Source organism: Corvus hawaiiensis, chromosome 1 (genome assembly GCF_020740725.1).
Source record: "Corvus hawaiiensis isolate bCorHaw1 chromosome 1, bCorHaw1.pri.cur, whole genome shotgun sequence".
NCBI classification, from domain to species: Eukaryota; Metazoa; Chordata; class Aves; order Passeriformes; family Corvidae; genus Corvus; species Corvus hawaiiensis.
The window spans coordinates 9,579,885-9,603,716 of NC_063213.1; the positions used below are offsets into that span (position 1 = coordinate 9,579,885).

The 23,832-nt window shown below is 39.6% G+C and overlaps 1 protein-coding gene across 5 annotated transcripts in view; it reads right to left on the reverse strand.

The window, feature by feature from the left end:
- NCAPG2 (non-SMC condensin II complex subunit G2) overlaps nt 1-14,605 on the reverse strand; it is a 47,250-nt gene extending 32,645 nt beyond the window's left edge. The window contains exons 1-8 of one of the 5 annotated variants that reach the window (XM_048327555.1): nt 13,381-14,605; nt 12,260-12,350; nt 9,165-9,356; nt 8,047-8,161; nt 7,415-7,572; nt 6,543-6,677; nt 1,366-1,460; nt 448-517 (exon numbers count right to left, since the gene is read on the reverse strand). In XM_048327555.1, the coding sequence (XP_048183512.1) occupies nt 448-517; nt 1,366-1,460; nt 6,543-6,677; nt 7,415-7,572; nt 8,047-8,161; nt 9,165-9,356; nt 12,260-12,334 (840 nt within the window). In that variant the 5' untranslated portion in view covers nt 12,335-12,350; nt 13,381-14,605. Of the gene's footprint in view, nt 1-447; nt 518-1,365; nt 1,461-6,542; nt 6,678-7,414; nt 7,573-8,046; nt 8,162-9,164; nt 9,357-9,972; nt 10,022-12,259; nt 12,351-13,000 lie in introns of those variants that run through there. The other 4 variants (XM_048327634.1, XM_048327466.1, XM_048327728.1 and 1 more) reach the window with 4 other exon arrangements.
- Nucleotides 14,606-23,832: the final 9,227 nt, after the last annotated feature.

Sequence of the window (23,832 nt, forward strand, 5' to 3'; positions counted from 1 at the left end):
GGGTAAATAAGAATATTTGTTACCTGAAATTTTGCTCTAGCATTGTTGTGATGCTGTAATTATGCCTTTAATCACTTCCATGGAAATCCACAAAAACTAGATAAATACTTGAGCTATCAACTATACAGACTTGCACATACTGAATAAAAGCTTCAATAATTCATCTAACTGGTGTGTTTATGAAAAACACTGTGTATATGCATAGTTGTGTGAACCAATATTTCAGCAGCAGAATTAAAGGTGTTTAACTGCAGCTAAGCTGATCTCAGTGGGAAAACATTCAAAGCATGACATATTGGTACTCCTTGACAATGCTGAAGAGGCCCTTTCCTTAGGGAAATAATTCTTTAAGGCTTGGTTAAGGCCCCTCTCTGAGGTGGAAAGTCATGAGTCTTTCCCACCTTGAAACTCAAAACTATCCAAATGAAATTTCAAGCATAGTGTTACCTCTATGAATTCTCCTGACACCTTCTTCCAGGCCCTGAAGTAAACTTCTGAAATGTATTCTATCAAGGATCTGTATTAACATATAGGAAGAAACACTGTCAAGAAAGCATATTAACCATATCTATGTACAGTTCATGAAGGTGAAACGTGAAGATTTTTACACATACCAATTTTGTTCTTAATTCTGTGCATCATCATGATTTTTAGAAGAAGAAATTCTCTTTTTCAAGTGCACACCCATAACTACCACCTTAAACTCTTAATTAATGAATGCAAGCGCTATTACATGGTACTTGAAATATCTCTTAAGGTGGGAAAGTCAAAACATTCACAGAGATACTTTATCATTTATGTCATGATGAATGCCTTAAATTCTTTATAGAGATGTACAGGTATACATTATTTTACCTGAAAGCATTAGAAAGCCTCTGATTTTAACGCAAAGAATCACTTCTGCAATATTTCACTGAATAATCAAAGAAAAAAAGTCTCCACGTTTTCATCCGTCAGCCAAGTTCTCAGGCTACGATTGATCCTGCAAGTCACCTCTTATTAGAATGTCTGTACATAGAATCCTATCTAATTAATTTAGAGGTTGCTCATAGGAAAAAACAGAAGCACCCTACAAAAGAAGAAATGGACCCGCAACCCTCACACAAGCACTGCAAATTTCTATCGAAGTCATTTGCTTTAGCTAATGGCAAATAAACATTTACTACTCCTACAATTGTATGCCCAGGCACATCAGAGCAACTATTAAATGAAGTTGCTGAAACAATGCAGCAGTTATATTCAGAAGATTTGAGGGTTTCTGGGTCCTGGTATATTATTTCAATACACGAGGTATTTTTAGAGAGCGAGACAAACAAGATTTTGGACAAGCTCTTCCTAATTAAGTACTCTAACTAGGATGCATACCTTGGAAAGAACTGTAATTGGTTTTTAACAGTTCCATGTATCATTTTAATGAAGTTTACATTCCAGCTGAACAAAAAACTCAGGAATCTTCTTCCCTGTGGGGAGGGGAAAAGAGGAAAAAAACAAAGGGAAATCAAACCTCAGAAGAATATCCAATTTAAGAGGTACCTCAAAAATCAGTCAGTACAAAGGAAACTACATCTTCAATTTTAAAATGCATAGGTGAAACAGAAAAAAAATTTAAGATTCTTAATTATTAAGCAGAATTCAAGCATTACTTTTATTCATACTGTAGAAAAAACACAGAACAAATGAACATGTGATCACATATCTGCCTCCATTCCTTCAGTGTCCATTCTGTTTTGGTGTAACTTGAAGCAGTGTTCCAGAATGGTAACAGACTGTGCAACTCAGCACCCTCATCAAAGCCAGATCACTGAGCTCTGCCAAGTGCAATATCATTCCAAGACAATGCTGGAACGACGGTGAAGGTATAAATAAAACACTACCAGCACTGGACACAGGAACATTTTTAACAAAGCCACAGAGAACAGCTGGGCCACTGAGGAAATTAAATGTTCTGATCAGCAAGGACAATTCCTTTCCTCTTGCCACATGAAAGGTCATATTGCAAACCTCCTGGAGCTGCTTTCATTCATGAAAGCAGAAACATTATTTTTCCCAAATTAGTTTTCTTCCATCTTAGCAAGTCAGGAACAATGATGACAAATCTGATGAGCAATAGAATTTTGCAATAAAAGGCAGTGGAAGGCTGTGGATGAAGGAAATAAGCCAATGGTCTTCCAGAATCAGCAAGATCTGCCCAAGGAATTGGAGCCTTATACAGTATCTGTAGAGGCAGCCTCACTCTGACTTAGCTTACAGATGAAGTAGTGGCATCCAGCTTCTAAGACTTAAAAATGTTTGATCATACTTAAGGGTGAGTCAGCCAGTTGTAAGAGTCCTTTGTATCTGTCAGCTTTCTAGCCAAAAATAAATTAGGAAAATTAATAAAGGAAGTGCCATAGTAAAGAACACACTGGCAGAAGTGCAAAAGGGTCACTGAACAATTAGCAGAGGTTCAGAGGCAATTCCATTGAGAGTTGGACCAAGAGTTGTGTTCACACCTAAGACAAAGACAAAACAGAGAAAATAGAACACCAGTCACACTTGGAGTTGGAATCTCACAGAGTAGGGGAGGGAGAAGGAAGCACGTAGTTGGAAACTGCCCTGTAGTGCAATTGATAGCTGAAATGCCTTTGAGTGAAGAAGTAATTCAGAAGCTCATAAAAATCAAGACCTAAAGGCTAAATACAGCATCAAGATTCTTGTCTACAATGGAATCCTTCCTGTTGTCAACGAGAGTTGCCTCTATCTCCAACTTTGGTGGCCTAATAGAAATATCCAGGAGTCCCACTTGGCACATCACACATCAACATCCCTGACAAAACAAAAGGTCAAGGGAGTCTTAACCTACAGCTCTTCCCTCAACAAGGCAAGGATGAGGAAAAACTTGAACTCACCTCATCTGCTACAACCCCAGAAGCAAGACAGATGATAAAAAGCCAAAAAATAGATTTCAACCAATTCCTTTTAGCCTTGGGTATCAAAAGATTGAGCCTACTCCTGAAAATTATGATAAGTGCCTCTAACTTAATCTGCTGCTTGTGAGTAATGGATCTGAAATAATTACTGGTATCAACATTCTCATTATCATGACAGGTAAACTGGTGATAGGTGAATAAGACTGTGAACTTGTCATTTTTGGGATTAATGCAGTATCAGAATGTTGGGTGTCTGGTACTCCTGTGCCTGTGGACACAGAGCACGTGGCTTTGTTCTATACATACACAGAAGGTTAGCAAGGAAAGAGAATACAACAGACCTACCACAGTAACATGCTCTGCAGGCTCTGCAGCTGTTGGACTGGAAACCCCATCTGAACAAGAATGTTTTCATAAATCACAAAAGTCAGAGGATCACTTCACTAATGCAGCCTGATAAAAAGCCTCTGAGAAATACTACTCTGTGTTGAATAGCACAGCCTGGGAAGGCAGAAACACTGAACTCCCTGATCTAGCAATGAGGTATAAATGTGCAATTCTCTATCAGTTTAATCTGATTTAGAACTGATACACTGCATTCCTGACCCTTCCCTTCCTTCAGCCTTGCATATGATGAACCATTGCAGACAGTTAATCTGTCTGAAAAACAACCTCACTAGGAAAAAGCAGCCACCTCCTTCAATCAACCCATGGTATTACTGCTTGAACATTATACTTTGGAAAGGAAAAGAGGAATGCTAGCCCATGACAACACAGGATCATTGGAACCTGGAGTTATAGCAGCTGAAGCTGCTATGATGCTATGCTCTGGAATATGTACTCTAAAGAACTAGGAATACTTTTCTTAGGAACTGTAGGACAAGTCTGCAGGCACTAAAGGGAGTATTAGGCCTGATATACAGAAGCTCAGTTTCGTATCAAAGCAATTCATATAACACGGTGATATTTGGTATTACTACAAGCATTTTAGAAGCAACACAGGATGCAAGAAGAAGTCCAGCAGAGATACTGGGGGAGTGTTGGTTGGTTTCTTGTTGCTACAATCTACCAATTAGTGAAATGAGCCAGGAAGGGAAATTAGAGAACACACATGAGGTGTGTTATCACTGCAACTGAACTCCCACAGCATGCAAATCCCAAACAAAAGGACTTGCAGCAGAAGTGCTGTGCTTTGCAAAGGAAAATGCTTTGAACACTTTGAATCTCCTGTCTGCAGAGCTAGGAACATCCAAGCTGGTTACCATTCCAGATACGTCCTGGAAAGTCATATATTGAAGCTGGATTTCTGTTCACAAACTGAGACAAGTGAATTTGGATGTTTAAGTCCCTAAAATGCTAATTGTCTGAAGAGTGATGCATGTGATCAGCTGTTTAGTTACTGTTTGATGGAGCTGAATTGTTCTGTTGACTCTGCTGACTAGGGTTAATACAGCACACACCATAAGCACAGCACAATTTTACATGCCCAGATGGTTTTCCAGAAGGCAGAGATCTATGACAGTGTTTTACGTGCCAGCCCCACACGGGTGTCTGAGGCAACTTAGGTCATTTAATGTAGCATGGGTCATTCACTCAAGCAATCAAGTCCTTCCCAGGACCTGTAATGATTATGCTCCTGCACACATGTCTAAATTTATTTCAGACACTTAATTTAACTGAACCCTGTCCTGGGATCTTTCCAGAATGGGTTATGGTTCTCCTTTTATTTTGAACTCTTATCCTCCAGAATGTAACATCACTTGTGTATTGGGCTGGCATGGCAAGGTTTTGGTAGTGGAGGCCAGCAGAGGTTGTTTCTGTGAGAAGCTGCCAGAAACTTTCCCCGTGTCCATTAGAGCCGATGCCAGAGGGCTCCAAGGCAGACCCACCACTGGCCAGGCTGAGCCCTTAGGCAACAGCTGGGAGCTGCTACTTTCAGTCAATCCTTCCAGCCAGAAAGTGAAGAATCCAGAAAGGATTTAAACCACTAATGATCAGATGACACAGCAGAGAGTGCAGTAAGGTACTCTCTATATCCACCTAGAAAGAGACAGACCTATGAAAATGCAAACGTGACAAAATGTCAAGAATCAGAAATCACTGGGAGAGCAAAGAGAAAAATCCTGGGCAGAGAAGCGAATGTGCAAATTTGGCCACACTTCGCACATTCTTGTAGAGCAAAGGGGATGAGTTTTAATATGGCAGGAAAAATATTCATTACCAAGTCTGACTGCCACTGCTTTTTTTCCCTCATATTTAAAAAAATCAAAACAAAAAAAACCAAACAAAAAAAACAAAACAAAAACCAACCAAACAAAAACCCACATAACAAAACCACAACTTATATACTGAAGCCTGTGTTTCACTCAAAGATTCTTCCTTTAGAAAAGCTGTGTAGTAATTAACATGTTGTACTAAGTCTCACACAACTTGGAAGAAAAAAATAACTACAAGAATTTGCTTCTGAAACCTAGATAGCAGTTGTATTTTACATATATAATTACCAATTATTTACTGTGCCTATATGAAGACAAAATATTAAAATGATACAGTGGATTTGAATATAACAGAAGAAAAAAACATATAGAATCAAATATAGCTAATGCATTTTAAGTACTGGGACAAAGAACACACACAAGTACACACTTTTTTCAGAGGGCAAAAAATTACCTAAAATGAAATACACCAAGGACACAAAACTAACTGTAAACTCTGTCAATATAGTCTTACCTGTCTTTCCTCTTTCCACCCATATTTTCTCTGTTTCCATTCCCAACTCTCCTATTGTCTTAGTACATCCCAATTTTAGTCAAAACTAAAATAGCTTAAAATATGATATGTAAGTAACAAAAAACCCACCAACTTTGTGGCAGGTATCCAAACCCTGCTCTATCAAACATTTCACCTAAGTCCTTTGCTATCTCCTTTTTCAAGATGCCATATCCTCATATTAATGCCATATTAATGCAGCAATCTCAGAGCTCATTTTATGACAGAAGTTCATATATTCCATAGGAAAAGGAATATATCTATTTTAGATGCAGGGAGGAGTCAGAACTTCAGAGACAAAGTCAGGTGGTCTGGTCACTTAACCAGAAAACAGGCTTGGACACCACTAGCCTGGTGCGCAGGCACAATCTAAAAACAACAAAACAGCAACTGTTCACTAAGAGAAAGATACGTAGTTAAATAAAATAATTCCCATTTTTCTGTGAAGTTGGTTTCTTTTTATGCTTTTAAAACAAAATATGGCAATGCAATCTTCTAAATGGAGTCATTTAGAAAGAAAATTATTTTGCTACAGTTACTTGTCTTCAATAAAAGAAAAACTGCTATAAAAGAAGAGAATTACACCATGGAATGATTTTAAGTATCAAGGGAAATGCAATGGAAGCAAAGCACTTGATTCTTATTGCCTCGAGATACAAGAACTGGACAGAAGATTTAGACATAGACTTTCACACTTCAGGCTGGAATAGAAACAAGTTTTTCCAAATGAAACAGAAAATCAACCATTTATAGCTTGGAGTCAGAGCTGATGTGTCTCATGTTGCTACCCGCTGTACTGTAAAACCATTAAAAACGACCAAAGCTAACTGGCACAAAACCACAGTAAGATAAAAGTTGACTTACCTCTTCTTTGTTAATGTATTTTACACTCATAAAACACTGAAGTAACAAGTCTTTGACTTCATTACTCTCCTCTGAATCATAATCAAAACAAAGTAATGTCTGATGTAGATTCCATACACGAACTATATCTGCACCCTGACAGGAAAGAGAAAGCCCAGATTAGAGTGGAGTAGGCATGGTTTTAATACAAAGAGGCATTGAAAGGATTTTAAATAATGAATTTGAAATTAATTGTTACAGACAGATTTTTAGGTTGTGAAATTATGAACATTAATTTCATCACATTACTGGGAAAAAAAATACACATAACTACAGAAATTCTGACTTCCAACAAATGAAGACATGCTCAAGTACAGAAAAAAAGTTGCCATTTCATGCAAAATACATTAAAACCACACCATTCCACTTTTTAAACTCCATACAATACATGCAGTTAACAGGGAAAAACAGAAGAAAGAAATAAGGATACATCTATTTTGTTAGTGCAAAAGATGTGTATCACAATACTACAAGTAGCTCACACATCTTGAAAAAAGAATTTCAGACAAATAGAAAAGAAAAATTATTTGTAGACAAATAAAGAGCAAAGGAAGATGAAGCTTCCCACAAAAGTTGTCTCTATGCATAGCTGAACATAGTACTTCCAATCTGAACTGACAAAAAGAGTTAATTTCTATAAAAACCTTGGCCATTGGACTGGACAAAAGAGTGAAAAGATTAAAAGGAATGCAAAAGAAAAAAATCCAGTTCATTTGTGAAACTGATGCCAAAAATCTTTAAAATTTGTTCTAGAGAAGGCAGTGTTTTATTGTAGGGATTATCTTTGTGGAAATATTCAGTATAACCTGAAAGTCAATATAGCCCCAGCATACCGTAGCAGCTTTATTCAGGCTTTTTCTCATCAGAATGACAAACAGAGGCTTCCCCAGCTGCTCCTTCCTTTCCAGCCCCTTCTCCCACCACATTTCACAAATACGTTGGATAGCATCCTGTAGGATTTTTTCAGATGCAGGTAATGCAGGAAGAATACCTACAAGAGTAATTAAATAATTATTTACTGCAATGAACCAAGTCATTCCTGTGAAACAGTAGTCTGTTAGCACACTAACTATACCTCACAGTGTCAGCTAGCTCCTGCCACATCTACACACCTTCATGACTTATGCCTACTGCAGTATTTAGGCAACTCTAAGGTTTTGCCCAAGTTTTTGGATCAGTAACAATGAAATACTGAGTTTCCCTTAAAAGTAATGTGTCACTGGATAATCAAAGTTATATTCCATTGGGTGAACAGCTGGGAGAAAGAAAATCATTTACATTCCAACTTCTAAATTGTGCAGCTGATTTTTAAGCAAACACTCCCTTAATTTTGTCTCATAAATATGAACTTAAACCAGTACCAACTTTTCTCCTGTGAATTCTGTTTCATAGGCCAGCTGGATTTCAGTCAGATCAAAGAAACAGTCTCTGTAAAATGCTGTGTTCTGTACAGAGAAGTACTCACGATTTAGTATAAAAGCGCATTCTACAAGAGCTTTGTAGTTTACATTTTCATCCACTGCAGGTATGGAAGCAGTAACAACAGCTGCCACTCCTTGGATCACTGCTACACTTTGTTTCTGAAAGAAAGCAATGTTGAGGAAACACTCCTGCAGTTTATTTTGGACTCAGAAAATAATTCCAACAAGAAATAAACCTTAGCAACAGAGAGCAAAGCTGAATTGTTATTATGCTTCCCCTTTGAAAAAGGAGCATACTGGCACCCAAAACCTACCAAATAAGAGGCAAAAGCATAGATTTTTAAAGTACATCTTTTCAAAAAGTTTGGAAAGAGTTTTCAGCTCCAGCTAGTAGATAAACTCTGTGACTGTACATGTGCATCCATTCCTGCACTAAAATCCTCATCTGCAACAAAGCACCCACTCAAACACACATCCATTTCAGAGCTGAAAAGCCCCTAACTAGCAGGGTCTTGTGCAACTCAGAAATGTTTACATCTGGTGACTTTCTCTCCAAGTGTGTGATTCTACAGGCCTCTGAATGGATGACTGATTTTTCTACAAGCCTCTAGGTTTCTCCAGTGGTTTCTCCACTGTATTTCTTTTCTGCCTCCAAAATTAAATAACTTTTTCCCCCAGTATTCTCAAGGCCACATAGACTACAGCACAGAAGGCAGTATATGAGGGTCTGAGTCAGAAAAACTCGATATATTCTACATTTGTGGGAGGGGCAGTCAAATCTAGATTTCAGGATCTTCGTTCAATAAAATGACATCACAAATCAGGTAGTGAATTTCTTATACTGTATGCCAGATACTTCACATCTGCAATATTAACATTCACTTACTGAAATAAAGACATACAAGCAGCCCCTCCAACACTACTGAGAAAACTAACTCACATCTTCCATACCTAAAATTATCAGCAGATCTAGTCTTTTATAGTATAGACCAGATAAACCCAAGCATAAATTAAGTCCTTTAAAAAATGGGCAGGAAGGTGATATTTGGAACTGATCTTATTTGATAACTCTTGCATGTTTTCAGCTGTTACCAAAATATTCTATTTTATTTCCCAAAAATCATGAAGCATTCATCACCTTTTCATTTTACAAGATTCTTACCATTTCTGGAGCTATCTCAAGTTCCATGTCACCATCACATTTATCATCTCCAGTCCTGTGCCATGTTTCCACAGGGTTCTCCATCAAGCTCTCTCGCAATAGCTGTGTCAGTCTCTGCCATAGCACTTCTTTTTGCTTCCTTGGCAATTCTTGAAGCAGCTCATTCAAGTCAAAATGATCAAATGTATTTTTCTATAAATGGTCAGAAGATACCACATAATTCCACATCAGTGAAGTGGCTTGTATTTCATCATATTTTCTACAATTAATGGGGGTTTTTACATTAATCATTAACTTACATTCCTCTGCAGTCATAGAGGTAAAATACCTTCTAGAAGTTATACTTTTTTTAAATAGCATAAGAAATTCCTGCTACTTAACTCTTTATCATGAAGCAAGACTGCTACTTTTAAGACAAAAGTCTTTAGCCCTTGACAGCAATGAAGACAATTCCATACCCTTAGCTATGAAGCTCAAAACTGCACAGAATTTAAGTCCCTGATCATATCTTTGCTATCTTAAACATCGATTGATGATGGCTGTGGAAAGAAAATCCTTAGGCAAGGACTGGAAATGTAACAGTCAGTACAGCCATAGGGACAGCACTAATCTGGGATCTCACACACCAGACCTCAGCACACTGCACTGTTTTAAAGCCCCCCATCAAACCCAGCTCCTGAGCATGTTAACCCCACACCTCCTGCTGAAGCCCTGCTAACAGGGAAGCCACCATCAGTCTCCAGTAGAGACTGCACCCCAAGACTGATCTGAACGATTTCCTCAGAAGAACTTGGCTAGAAGAATTTACCTCAGAGACACAGGGAGTCTGGTAGCATCAAAGAAGGGTAGGCAGCCTGCTAGGAAAGGGAATATGCAGAGAGAAGATGAGATAATTTCTGAGATGTAATTTGCAATACTGAAGTGAAGGTTTACTGGATCAAAAACACTTCAGAGGAAAGAGAGAGAATGTCCATGATATTGAAATAAATATATTTTTAGTTTGCAGCTACACTGCAAGGCATCGAAAAGAAAAAGTTGAAGAAAAAACCAGAAAAGAATGAAAGAAGCAGCAACAAGTATTAGGAAGTTCCCAGAAGGGTATGAGAAGAAAGATCCTGTTACATATTTATAAGAGAATTTCCATTCTATTCTACAGCTGAAAACAAATACAATAAACCAAAGGCTTCACAGAGAACTCTGCAGCCCTCTGCTTCAAACAAACCCAAAAGACAGGATATTAAGATTGTACTGTTTTGAACAGAAAGAATGAATTCATAATAGGACCAGAGCTTTTGGATCTTTCTTTGGGATGATATGAGATAGAATTATTCCAAAACCTATAAAGGCAAAGGATGACAGTGAATGATAATCATATCTGTGATTCCTATTTTTCTGTCTAAGAAATTACGTCTTTTCTTGAATTGGAATGGGATCTAGTGGAAAAAATTAACAGCACCTGTTGAAGATCTCAATGAACAGCACCATAATATGACATTTTTAAAAGATTATGAAGAATAAAAATGAAAAGCCCACGAGAAACCTTGAAGGAAAATTAGCAAACCCCTGGAATTTTAGAAGACACAGATGAACCTAAACATTGAGAGGAAGGAAAAGAAAAATTCAAGGGGGAAGTAAGGGGGGTGGGGGTGTGTGTAGAAAACAGACACTGAAAGAAACAGCAATGCTAAAACCAGAACTTTCAAAAATGTTTAAAAGGCAAATTTTAAGGCTAGAGCACCAAATAAGTAGCAAATATAATACAAAAACTAAGGAAAGCAGTGAGGCTTTAATGACAATTTATTTGACCACAGCCTCCTCCAGAAAACCAGTCTAGAATTTTTCAAGGGAGATCCTAAAAGGAGGATCCTCATACTAAGACAAGACAAGGTCACACATCCTCCATCACTGAAGGTTTCAAAAGGAAATTAATAAAATAACTCGAGTCTCTTGGATAGTCTAAAATTCATCTGGATATTCATGTTCCTTTATGCTACAAAGGCATGAAGACAATTTTAACCAATATACTCATTGTAGCTGGTGACATAGTTTCCAGAGATACTGGCAACAGCTGAAAATTGTTGGACAAGAACTCCTATGCATTGGTGATGAAAAATAAAAGGATGAAAAAACTTTTAATCCAAATAGCCCACGGCAGTTAAAATAAATTATTGAATGCAGATGGCAGAATGAACACAACCAAATCAACTGAAAAGGAAACACTGCAAGTGAAAACTAAAGTGAATAAATTTTTGTTAAAATGTTTAGATTTAGGTAAAAATGGGAAGGAGATTTTAAGCAGAGGCAATCTGGTAATGAAGTTGTTATCTATAACTACATACAAGAACACAAACGAAAGAAATAGCAAATTTCTTGGGGAAAGATTCAGTGATGTTTGGGAGACAAACTTTTTTAAGCTTATTATACAAAACATGATTGTGGGTTTAATACAGTTGCTACATTAAATCAGTTCATGCCTTTGTGCACCTAGAGGTCAATTGAGGTCAACTTCTTTATCCTGATCCAGGTAACATTAGGAAAATACCCATTAGAAAGCGTAAGAAACTAACTTGACAATACCATTTACAGAGAGCAATCTACCCTTTCTCTAAAGCAGTGACAGAAATAACAATTCAAGTAAAATTAAATGTAGACCAAAGAACAAGTAGACAGGCCAAACTATCAAATGAATGAACACTAGTGAAACACAACTCTGCTATGTTTGTACATCAACTCATATTCATTATATACCAATAAACTTCCTTAAGTTGAAATTAAAAAATACAATACTTCATCAAGTTAGTATTTTTTTAGTACTACCACAGTACTAATAATTTATTTTTTTAAAGTAAGCTGTATGCAGAACAACCAAATGACAAAAAATTAGCTGGTTTATAAATATTCATATTTCAGATTCCACAACATTTTCAGCCTATATTCCTTCAAGTGCCATTTGAACTTATTTTCTACAGCAATTATTCCCACACATCTGCAAGTACCAGACAAATAGTTTCTGTCCCTTTGTCACACTACTGCACCCATAAGAGACTTATGACTCCGTAAGTGATATATATATATATATACATTGGCTCACTTACAGCATTCTGAGTGTAATGCAGGAAGTCTTCAATTGACTCTTTAGACACAACTTGCAAAAATGCTTCGTGTTTCATCGTGGAATTGTTTTCCCTAATTTATAGAGAAACCATAACATTAGAGAAGGCACTGTATATCAAAACAAGATCATTTTGGTCTCAGTTGTAGCCATATATCAGCTACATACATAGCATTTATATATATATGTATGTTATATGTTACATTAGTTATACATGCATTCCACAGCTAAAGAAGTTTTTCCCTCCAACATATTTTACAGTTATCTGAGTCAGCATTTAGATTCACAACACCAGTAGGCTACAGGGCTTGATTTCTTTCTAGTTTCTTTTGCAGAATACATTTTTAATGGGTACTTTGATTTTTAAAAAGCACAGTGCATTCTCCAGCACACACCCACTATTTAAGCCGGCCATCATTCCCGACAACAGTATTTATTTGCATAAGAAGCACGGAGGGATAGTAAAATGGTGTCTCCTTTTCTCTACTTTCAAGTGAAAACTATGGGAAATGGGCAAGGCCACCAAGGCCATTAGCTCACGTAAACATTCCTCCACCCTAGGTGTCTCCTGACATGCTTTTCCAGTTGGGAAAGTGGCTTACACAGCCTTTCGTGTGTGTGAAGCCACAACACGGAACGGGGCGGGGGCGGCTCTTGGGCCCGTCCCGAGTCACCCGGGGGATCCCGCCAGGCCCCGCAGCGGGAAGCCGGACGGGACGCTTACCTTCGGGCTCCCTGAGAGCGGCCGAGCCCTCCTGGATCCGCAGGATGCACTCACAGCACCGCGGCGCCGCCTCAGCGGAGCGGAACGAAGCCGGCAGACTCGCGCGTAGGAGAAGAGCCCGCGGCGCACAGCAGCACCGCCAGAGGAGACACCGACCCCGGGAGCCGCTCGAAAGGGACACCCGGGGACAGCCCGGGACACCCCAGCCCCGCTCCCAGTCCGTCGCTCACCCGCCACTTTTCGAATCGTCCCGCGGCCGATGTTGAGCGCGCGCCGCGGAACTCCCGTCTCGTCTCGCGAGACCTCGACCACCGCCCCACCCTTTCCCGCGCCCGGCACCGCTGAGGGCGGCGTGGGGGAAAGGCGGCCCCGGAACTCACCGGGAACACGGGACGGCGTTCAAAACTCACAGAATCACAGAGTCAGCAAAGATGGAAAAGGCCTCTAAGATCATTGAGGCCAGTCTGTGGCCGAACACTACTACTAGGTCAACTAGACCATGGCACTGAGTGCCACTTCCGGTCTTTCCTGAACACCCTCAGGGACGGTGTGCCTCCGTCCCCTCCCTGGGCAGCCCATTCCAATCCCCCTTTCTGTGAAGAAACTCCTCCTAATGTTCGACCTGAACCGCTTCTGGCGCGTGCTGTTGTCCTGTCGCTGGCTACGCGGGAGAAGAGCCCGACTCCCACCTGGCTAAACCCTCCTTTCAGGGACCTGTAGAGAGCGATGAAGCCCCTCTTGAGCCTCCTCCAGGCTGAGCCCCGCCGCTTCCTCAGCCGCTTGTAGGATTTGTGCCCCAGCCCCATCGCTGAGCAGCGCCTGTGCCCCCAGCGCCCCGCGGGCGGAGGGGCTGCGCTGCTCCCGGGAGCTTCGGCCGCGCTGAAAGGCTCCTTCCTCCGCTGCCTGCACTAACACAGGCTGGCTGGAGACGCGGCTGGTCCCGGAGGAGCATCCCATCAGTTACCCAGAGACAGCTGCCAGGGTTCAAACCCACTCCCCCCTCACTGTTCCCTTTCTGTACCTACCTCAAAAGTGTCAGTGCTTCCAAACGGGGGTTAAGCCATGCTCAGTTAAATTCATGTTCACGCTTAACAACACAGTATTCCTTCTTCCATGGATCTCTGGTAATGTCGACGTTTACAAAAACATCACCCATTTGATTACACTGGTGGCTTTTTTCTCCAATAATGTTATTGTTGCTATTGCTGACCTCTCTGCCTTTACTCACAGTCCTGGTGAACAACATAAGTGTTTTGCACTCTTCATCCAAAGCAATCAAGAGTTAAACAGCCTACGTGCCAGAATGTATAGGAGACTGTGTAAGCCAGATGATATTTAGACTTTGATAACTAAGGATTTTTTTAATATATCAGGAAGTTATGTCTTCTGTTTCTTCTTTGCAGTGTTTGGAATTAGTTAGATCTTGAATTCTGTGATAATCCCCATTCCATTTGTTTGAGCGCTTCTGCAAATCAAAACCAGTCAAAGTGTCTTGTTAAGGGCTTAATTTGTATTTTTTCCATTTGGCATTTTCAGTAGCATAATATTTCTCTGTGTTGTTGGCTGTTCAGAAGAGAGAGGTGCATGACTGAAATAATTTGCTTTCAGTCTGTAGAAGCAGTACAGCATGTGCTGCTTTACCGTGCAAACAAACAGAAAACCAACTGCGATGTCTATAAAAGTTCTCACATCTGGACTTTTCAGGATCGTAATTTTAAAAAAATATGACATAATTCAGATTTTATTTAGTATTAAATGTAAAAATTCACTCCTTTTAAAAGTAGCACTTACCTCTTCTGCTGTTTTAATTTTTAACATAGAGTCTTTGTTAATCACCCTGCCTTTCACTGATTTAGATCATATTAAAAATTAAGGTTTTTCACATTCTCTGCCACATTTATTTGAGATAAGAATCCAGCTTGTTTCAGATCCTGTGGACCTGACTTTATTTCCCAGTTAGGTATTCAGCTAAGTGCGAGGAGCCTGTGAAACAGTTTGCTTGGAATAAGTCACATCAGCATACCTGTAGAATTGTAAAAGCAAATAAAAATGTGCAACACTTGACATTTATACATTGTGCTAATGTCTGCCTATATTGAAAAATTTCTGCATATATTAAAAATCTTTGTCATTTTAGATCCAAACTGATGACTTATCATGACTCTCATAGACTGAATATTTCATTAATACCTTGATTAGTCTTCTAATTAGATGCTACAGTAGTCACCTGGTTACTGTTTATTTCATTGGGCACGCATCCATTTAGCAAACAAACTAAAACGTATTTTAGCTTTTAATTTCTGTTGCATAGCAACCACAGAATTATTTTTTTCATAGTATTGAAACTAGAAGTTGACACAGATAACAACAGGCTGAATAACACCAAGTGATTCATTTTAGAGGACCACATAGAGAAACCAGAGAGGCAGAATAATGTTTTCTAGGTTTTTTCAAGAGCTGTGCATGAACTGCAAGCTAGTAATAAACCTGCAATTCTATTTTCAGTTTCTCTAATCTTCTCTCTTTCAAGAGTACCAAATTACATGCCTCTCTTTGACATATCTGTTCATCTGTTCAAAAATAATCTATACCCTGTGATAATAATCTCATATTTATTATCATTTTCCTGTCAAGTTAAGTTAAGGCAAAAATGAAAAATGGGCCTTTCGCACATGGTTGCTGAGCAACAGCAAATAAAGATTTGCTTTTGTGCTACTGCTTCATGAACCAGTCTTTATTCTTGTTGGTGGCCTGCACTAGAGATCTCAGTTACAAATGGCTCATACCAGAATATCATTGTTTGGGCTAGAGCAAGCATTCCATTTTAACCTATAAGGGTCAACAATATAAATAGAAAATAAACAAGTAGTTCCCTGAACGCCAGACACTTTCTTAACAATATTTTCTTATATTTACAATGTTATTTTCTAGATAATAGTTTCTTATGAGGTTATTGTACACATTATCTACTACCATGTTAGAGTTGTAACTCCTATTTCTTTTTCTTCGAATATGTAATAAAATTTGTTATAGTTAATACAGTATGAACAAAATCTGCTCATCCTCTGAGGCAGGCTGTTAATAATTTACATGCATGCATTTCCCTTGATTTTTTTTTTTTGATCTTCACATACTTTGATAAATAATCCGAACAGCATGGGAGAGAGATGAAGTTTCACACTATTCCACTTCTCCAGATCTCCCCTTGCCTGAAGGTAATCCTGCCAATCATGCCATCCTTTATTCAGAGGCAACTGTCACTTCTCAATGCTGGTGTGATTAGACCGTGAAAAGGCTTATTTCCCTTAAATTATTAATATTAACATGAATCAATTTTAGAGTTTAAGAGATTAAGTAAAAAAAAAAAATCACTACAGAAGAGAAAAAAATTATCCTTGTTAACTCGTGCAAAAATAAGGAAATAAAATGCGCAGAGGGAATGCAAAAGCTGTTCGGGAGAGCCACTCCCTGGAGCCGCTGCCGACGGTACGGAAGTCCTGAACTGCCGCCCCGCGGGAGCTCCCCGCTACTGCCGGGGACTGCAGGGATCCACACCCAGCTCGCTTTAAGCTGTGAAAACACAGTAACTTTATTTGCTTTGCTTTGTTATGATGCTTTATGACACAAACTTAGTTATTACAGCATGAAGTCGATCACAGGGCTGGAGCACCTCTCCTATGGAGACAGCCTAAGAGAGCTGGGTGTGTTCAGCCTGGAGAACAGAAGGCTCTGGAAAAACTTTTAGAGCACCTCTCAGTGCCTAATGGGCTACAAGTGAGGAGAGGGAATTTTTGTAAGAGCATGGAGAGACAGGACAAGAAGGAATGGCTTTAAACTGACAGAGGGCAGGTTTAGATTAAATATTGGGAAGAAATTCTTTATTGCCAGGGTGGTGAGGCACTGGCACAGGTTGTCCAGAGAAGCTGTGGGTGCCCCATCCCTGGAAGTATTCAAGGCCAGGTTGGCTGGGGCTTTGAGCAACCTGGTCTAGTGCAAAGGTGTCCCTACCCATGGCAGGGGGATTGGAAATAGATGATATTTAGGGTCTCTTCCAACCCAGATCATTCTATGGTCCTATAATTATTATTTGCTGTATTATTATGCTCTTACTGTTACCACTCGTTCCTTATAAGCAGTGTTACAAATCACTGTAATTTTTCTCTGCTCACTATAAGTAGCATGAATATGGAAAGATTTCTGAAATGTTACAAGATGCTCACAAAAAGAAATTACAATAACAGTATTTGCATAGCTGAATCCATCCCACTGTAAAAAAAAGTGTAATTTTTCATTATAGCTACAGCAAACATCTTCTAGTATAAAGTCATTGTCATCTTTCAGAATATTATGTATCATTGAGTGAATTTATAATACTAGTTTGTCAGTTAATTTGTTTCAGATATAAAACACTCCAATTACAAATGCCATGTCTATATTACTTTAACCCTATTAAATTACAGTCTGATATTTACTGCTCTTGTAAGTGTCCTGTTGATGCCTGAGGTTTTAACTTTTGTATTTTTCAAATCCTGTACTGCTTAGTGTGTAACTCTGAAGTTTCTTGTAGCCTGTTAATTTCTGCTCTCTTGTGCTACGTAGACATAACAAAGCTTCTCCGGGCCTGCTCTTCAAGGACACCCAGACCATCCTAGGCCCTAAAAGTATAAACCAAAGTGCCTCTAAGGGGGGCAGGCTGAGGGGAATTACATCATTAAACTGAAGCTTTAATTGGAGAATTAACCCTGATATGCAAATGAACCAAACCTATGAAAGTGTGAAGAACTCGTGACCTGCCGTCCATCCCGGGGTCCATCTTGGCAATGGCCTCTGGCTCCCCAGGGGGCACCTTTGAAGGCCTTTCAAATAAATACCTGCCTTATTCCCTTACTCCTGTCTGGTCTCTGTTTCTAAGAGGCCTCTCAAGGCATCAGTTCTTTGGCACCACCAGAAGGGACAACAAGGCTTCCAAAAATTCTCTGGGACTCAGAAAGATCCAGCTCAGCTTCCCCCGCCTCTGCTGGCACCCGGGGGGGGGGGCAGTTGCTACAGTCCAGGAGGCAGAGGAGCTCCAAGAGCCCAGAAAACTCTCCAGATCCAGCACAGAGGCACGTGAGTAACTGAATAAAGGTGGCATTCTGCTGGCACATGTGTTGGGTGTTAAGAGATCTCTTACAGCTTGTTTAGGGACTTGGAAGAGTCCGGGGGGGTTTCATTTGGTGTTTCCTCTTTTTGTTAGCTTGGCAGCTTGTGAGAGCTTGTCAGGGAACTCGTGTGAAAGTCCCAGGGAATTTAATTTTCCCTCTGTTGGTTTGTTGCTAGCTTGTGTCCAGCCACCACCTTTTGAGAGCCAGTTACATGGTGCGGTGGCTTGGAGGCTTGGAATTAATTCCAGCCGCAGTTTAAATCCTTGGGTTGTGGGTTTAAATCCTATGTCCCCTAGTTTCTGTTTTTGCTTTATAGAGTGTTTTAGATCTTACTGCTTTATTTTTTGTGAGTTCTCTGTTTATAAGCATAAAACCTAAGGCATCACTGTCTCCTTGCAGCTCTCATTTTATTTTAGTCTTTAAGAGAAAGATTGCTTCTAAGGTACAGCGGTACAAAACCGCTGTTAATATTAATTTTACAAGTGCTCTTAAAGGTTTCATTGTGATAGACATGCATCATTTAGATATTACACCATCTCTGTTCCATCTGTCTAGTACAAAACATGAAAATACTGTATAAATATCAGAATGAACATGATTTGCTCATCTAAATTAGTTTATACATATATAAACACAACAAACTGCTTTACGTTGCTTGGACATTGTATCAGCATTTACTTGTCTCACACCAGTGTTGGCTTTGTCGGCAAGGGTGTTCCCCATGTCCTTGATCCAGACCAGGAGTCTAACCAAAGCCCATTGGGGTTTTTTACAGGCTGCTTGTCCTGCTTCCTCTGTGCAAAACTGACAGTCGTGTAGTATCAGCCTGGGGGTATATGTGGAGTCAGGCACCTGTGAGGGCTTATATATCCACTAAGTTTAGACATACTTGTCCTGTTTTGGGCATCAGTTGTATTATCACAAGGCCTATGTTTTGGCAAACTTTCTGATCATGGCCTTAAACAAAGGAAAATTGATCCTTAAGTTATTTTTTCTAGGAGAATTTGATCTGTCCCCCCTTTACCTTTGTGTTTATTGTGCATAATGGGTTTCATTGTTAGGTATCCTGAGTTTCTAGCCACATGCTTGAATCAACAGTAAATACTTAAAGCATAGTGATGTTTCAAATGTGGTGATCAAGGCCCTTTTCCATGTCCTAAACTGTAATTTCACTTCTGCCTGCTTCTGATTAATTTCAACTTTTTGCACTTAATCTCATAAAAGTTGTGTCAGCAGCTCAAGGGAGTTCTAGAATCAGAGCTAATTTGGTATCTAAGGCATGAAACACCTATGGTGAATTGCTGATAGAGGCATGCTAAATTTCTGGTGAACTGAGAACCTTAATCTTCCAGAAGTTTCATGTTTTCTCACTTCATGGACCATTTTCTAAATTTCCCTTTGTCTCATGATTAAATACCTCTACAAAACCATTTTGGCAAATTGAATCCCCCATTTAGAAACTCAGTTCTTTTAGGCTGTCCGGTGCCTCAGAGGAAAAGGGGACAGCAGAGCACAGTGAGGACCACACCTGTTGTTCACTGCTTTTAAGCCAGGGTGACTTTGAGGCTCCACTCCCAAACATGCCTCTCATCCAGACAAGTTCCTTATTGCACAAGAAACGAAGCACACAGGCAGCAAAAAGGGATTCTGATAATAGAGTCCACACCACCATCTAGTGGAATGCAACAGTACCTTCAGAAATAAACACTGGGCACTACTGACTATACATGGAAAAACTTTAACGTCTCATTGTGAGAGACAAGATAAGCAAAACAAAAATGTTTTTATTAAAAAAATTAGAAATTAAGCATTTTTTACAACTCAGATAATCTGAGCTTGAAAAAACATATTAAATAAAAAAATATGGCCTAGAACAAGGTTGCCTAAAACTCTGAAGATTGATATCTCTTTTCAGAAGGTTCACCTTAGTATTTTAAACTTCTGATTCCAACTTACTTTACATGCAAATTAACAATTTACCAAATAAAACAAAGAACCAGCATTGCTACCAATACCATTCATGAGTCATGAACATCCATTTCCATCTTTCTCTTTCCATTTCCAACCCACTTTTACCCTTTATTTCACTGTCATCCCCTGGATAAATGACAGGTCTAAAGACAATCCAAGTCCTTTATTTGGAGGCTGCTGTCGATTCATCAAATGTAGAATCAGAGCCAGTGGGACTCTGAGCTGAAAGTTACAACAGAGCACCCATTCCCTGGCTATCACAGTTACTTGAGGTCAGAGAATTTCCTGATTCATGCAAAACCAGATAAACTTTCCTCTAAGTTGTAGGTGGAAAACATTGCAACACAGTAACTTCAGATTAACTCGAGACAGTAACAACAATCATACAAAATATGGCAGGGATTTCAGCCTTTCAGTTGAAGTATTTCTCCCATGGGAAGTCTGTGAAACTGTCTTGAAAAACATTCTGTATTAAATTATTAATCATTGTGACATGCTTAGTAAGCTCCAGTTGTCAGGCTCTCAGAGTTTGTAGAATAACACACTAGCTTGCAAATTCAACTAGAATAAAAGAATAAAAAAACTTATTTGAAATTTCATGCTGGAAACAACCTCTGTTAAATGTATGTACCATTTTTGGTTTTAGGGATCTTGTCCCAGTTATCGAGTAGAATTACTAACCTTCATTCAGTACTTAGACAATTACCATTTTACATTGGCATTATCTACATTACAACTCAAGTTCTATGCACAGATTAATGTAGTTTTAATTCCTATCAAATCTTTGTATCCTGACTTGCAAAGCTTGCAGCTCCCAGCTGTGTGACTCCTTTTTTCTGCCCAGCTGGAGTTGCTACGTGCCCGTCCCTGAGAGCTTGGGCTTAGGAAGCAAAATGCCCAGGAAAACCTATAGCACAGGCCAGGAGTGCACATAGCTCCAGCATATTTACTGTGCTTACCTTAAATGTTTAAAAAATATATATTTGAGAGGCACAGAATTGAGGCTGGAAGGGACCTCACCAGGTCTAGTACAACATCCTGCAGAAAGGAGCTACTTCGCTTAGATAATTAATAAATAAAATTGATCATCAATTAGATCCTTACCGCACAGCTGATGAGTGAATTCACAGGACACAGCTGGGTGCAGGAATATCACAGCTTTCTTACTTTCATGGAGGCTGAGGTGCTTCATGCCCAGCTCTGAGGGTTGGGTTACCAAGTCCTGGCAGGAATGGCCCACGTATCCTCCAGGCCACAAATCTCCCAGGCTGGAACCAGCCCTACCACTGCCTGGGTGGGAAAGGTTGGAATCTTGCCTAGCTTTGGGCTGTCCTTGAACATGTGTCTATATGGATCTTAAAGGGAAGAATGATCACTATTAGGACTTAATTCCCTTGCTATAAAGTTTACAGCTACTGAGGACTCAAAGATTAACATTAAAGACAGGTTGGCTTCACTTTGGTGGTGCCAGAGGAAACAGAGATGCAGGAGCCTGCTCAAATTGGATTATTCCACTGTAGATGACTGGCAAGCAATATTCCCTGCAGTGAGAACAGAGAGTATCACCTCTATCACATGAATACAGATTAGAGAACTTTCCTCCCAGAGCTGCCATCTACTCTGGCTGCTAAATTTACTGCATAACACTGAATGAAATACAAGTGGATTTTTGCATTTCTCATAAAACATATTTCAGAAGGTGCCTGAGAATTTTGTTGAAAGCCTGACTGCCTTAGAAATCAGTAGGAAAGCATACAACAGTTGGACACTTTACGATACACAAAACCACCATTTGGGATTAAATACCCTGACTGCTTCTGCAACCAGCTACAAGCACAAATGGGTCTGGCACCATCTGCAGTTTTGGTTCTTTCTACCAAAGGTACCATCCAACATTCAGAGTTTGGAGGAGAATATAAACAATTAAATTGATTAAAAGAGGTACTTAATAGGAAACAAATTCTGTATTCAGATCTTAGCTGAGAAAATACTGAAAATAGCAACATTGGTAACTTTATTGGAAAACACTGCTCCTAGATGGAAACTGGATAAACTAAAAGCCCAAAACCAGTTTAAACAGTAGAGTAAGTACTAAGAAGAATCCTAGGCTGGGGTGAGCCCATCAAATTAATACCTGTCCTGGGTTGCAGTGTATTCTATCACCATCCTCATGAGGTGTTGAAATCAGGTGGGGCAGTGTTTCCTTGCCTCCTCCCCCCAGACTATCTTGTTGTTAATTGCCCATCATTGTCCTGCTGCCTGACTCAGAGGTAACTCCCTCCGGACTATCTTCTGTTAATGAGCCTAATCAACACTTGGCCTCATGACTCATTACCCCATTGTGAGATGCTCCACCCAGAGGGAGGAACCAAGCATCCCATCCTGGATATAAGCTGAGGCTGAACACCAGAGACAACGCCTTCCCACTGGATTTCCAGAGGACAGGAGCTACACAGCCACCACTGGACCTTCTGAGGAAGAGCAGACCCTTTTTTCCACAGGATCACCGCTTCAGAGGACTGCAGCCACCATTCTACCAGGCTGCTACCACCACCCTGCCTAACAGGGACTCAGGTTGTATCTTGACTCTGTCAGTTTGAACCAGTGTTTTCTTTTAGTTTTTTCTTTCCTTTTCTTTAACTTCCCCATTAAATGGTTATTCTGACTTGGTGCCTCCCACTGGTTTGTTTTCAAACTAGTACAATACCAAAGCCATCTGCAGGAGTGTCTTGCACAGTTATTTCTGCTCTCTACTAAGATCTGTGAATACACAGGCAGTGCAGATCCCGGTACCACCTATCTTGCAGGGCTGAATGGAGGGTTTGACTTTGATCCAAGTCAGGAATATGCTGACACCTGATCAGTCCTGGTACTGCCAGGTAGTGTGCAATCCAGAACCACCTTGCCATGAGGGAGCTGTGGAGACGGCCATGCTTTTCCTTGGCTTTAGCTGCCTTCCCGTTGATTAGAAGCAGCCTTTTATTCTGCTAAAAAAGGGATGTATCTCCTCTAAGAAAAACAAAACCAAACCAAAACAGAACTTTATTTTGTAGTTAGTAACATTAAAAATTATCCAGTGGGGCCCATGCTAAATGGGATAGTGACTGGGTGATGAATTTTTGCAGCTTTTATTTATGGCTGATGAAAACTGACTGAATATTATGAATTCAGTCAAGTTGTAGCTATTTATGGTTATTATAGAATTATAACTAATTATAAATTAATGTTTAATGCAAAGAGCATACTTTCTATGGCAATTTTTCTGGAATGGATAGAGGATACAACACCCCTTTTCTTATTTATGCAGTACATAATTATATTTTCCATCAATATCTGCCTTACCAAGCACATGAAAGAATAGGAAAGAATGCCACAGGCAGAAATCTGCTGATTCTAAATCTAAGGCAATCAAACACATTTCTAAGTCCTTTTGAAAGCATAATTAATGACAACTGGTTAGTAAGTACTAGAATGATAACAATTTGTTCAATTGATCAATTTAAGAGAAAAAAATATTAGACACTGAACAAAGGACCCACTAATTCTTGTGTGTGAATCTATTCCAGAAGAAGCACAGAAATCAAGTATCCTCCACTTCTCAGTCCACCTTCTCTCATGTAAGACCCAAAAATCTGCCGACAGACCTTACATCAAGGCTCCCGAGATTACAGGAGTCTGTAGAGAGGACTGTTTTAAAAATTCACTTCATTGTATTAC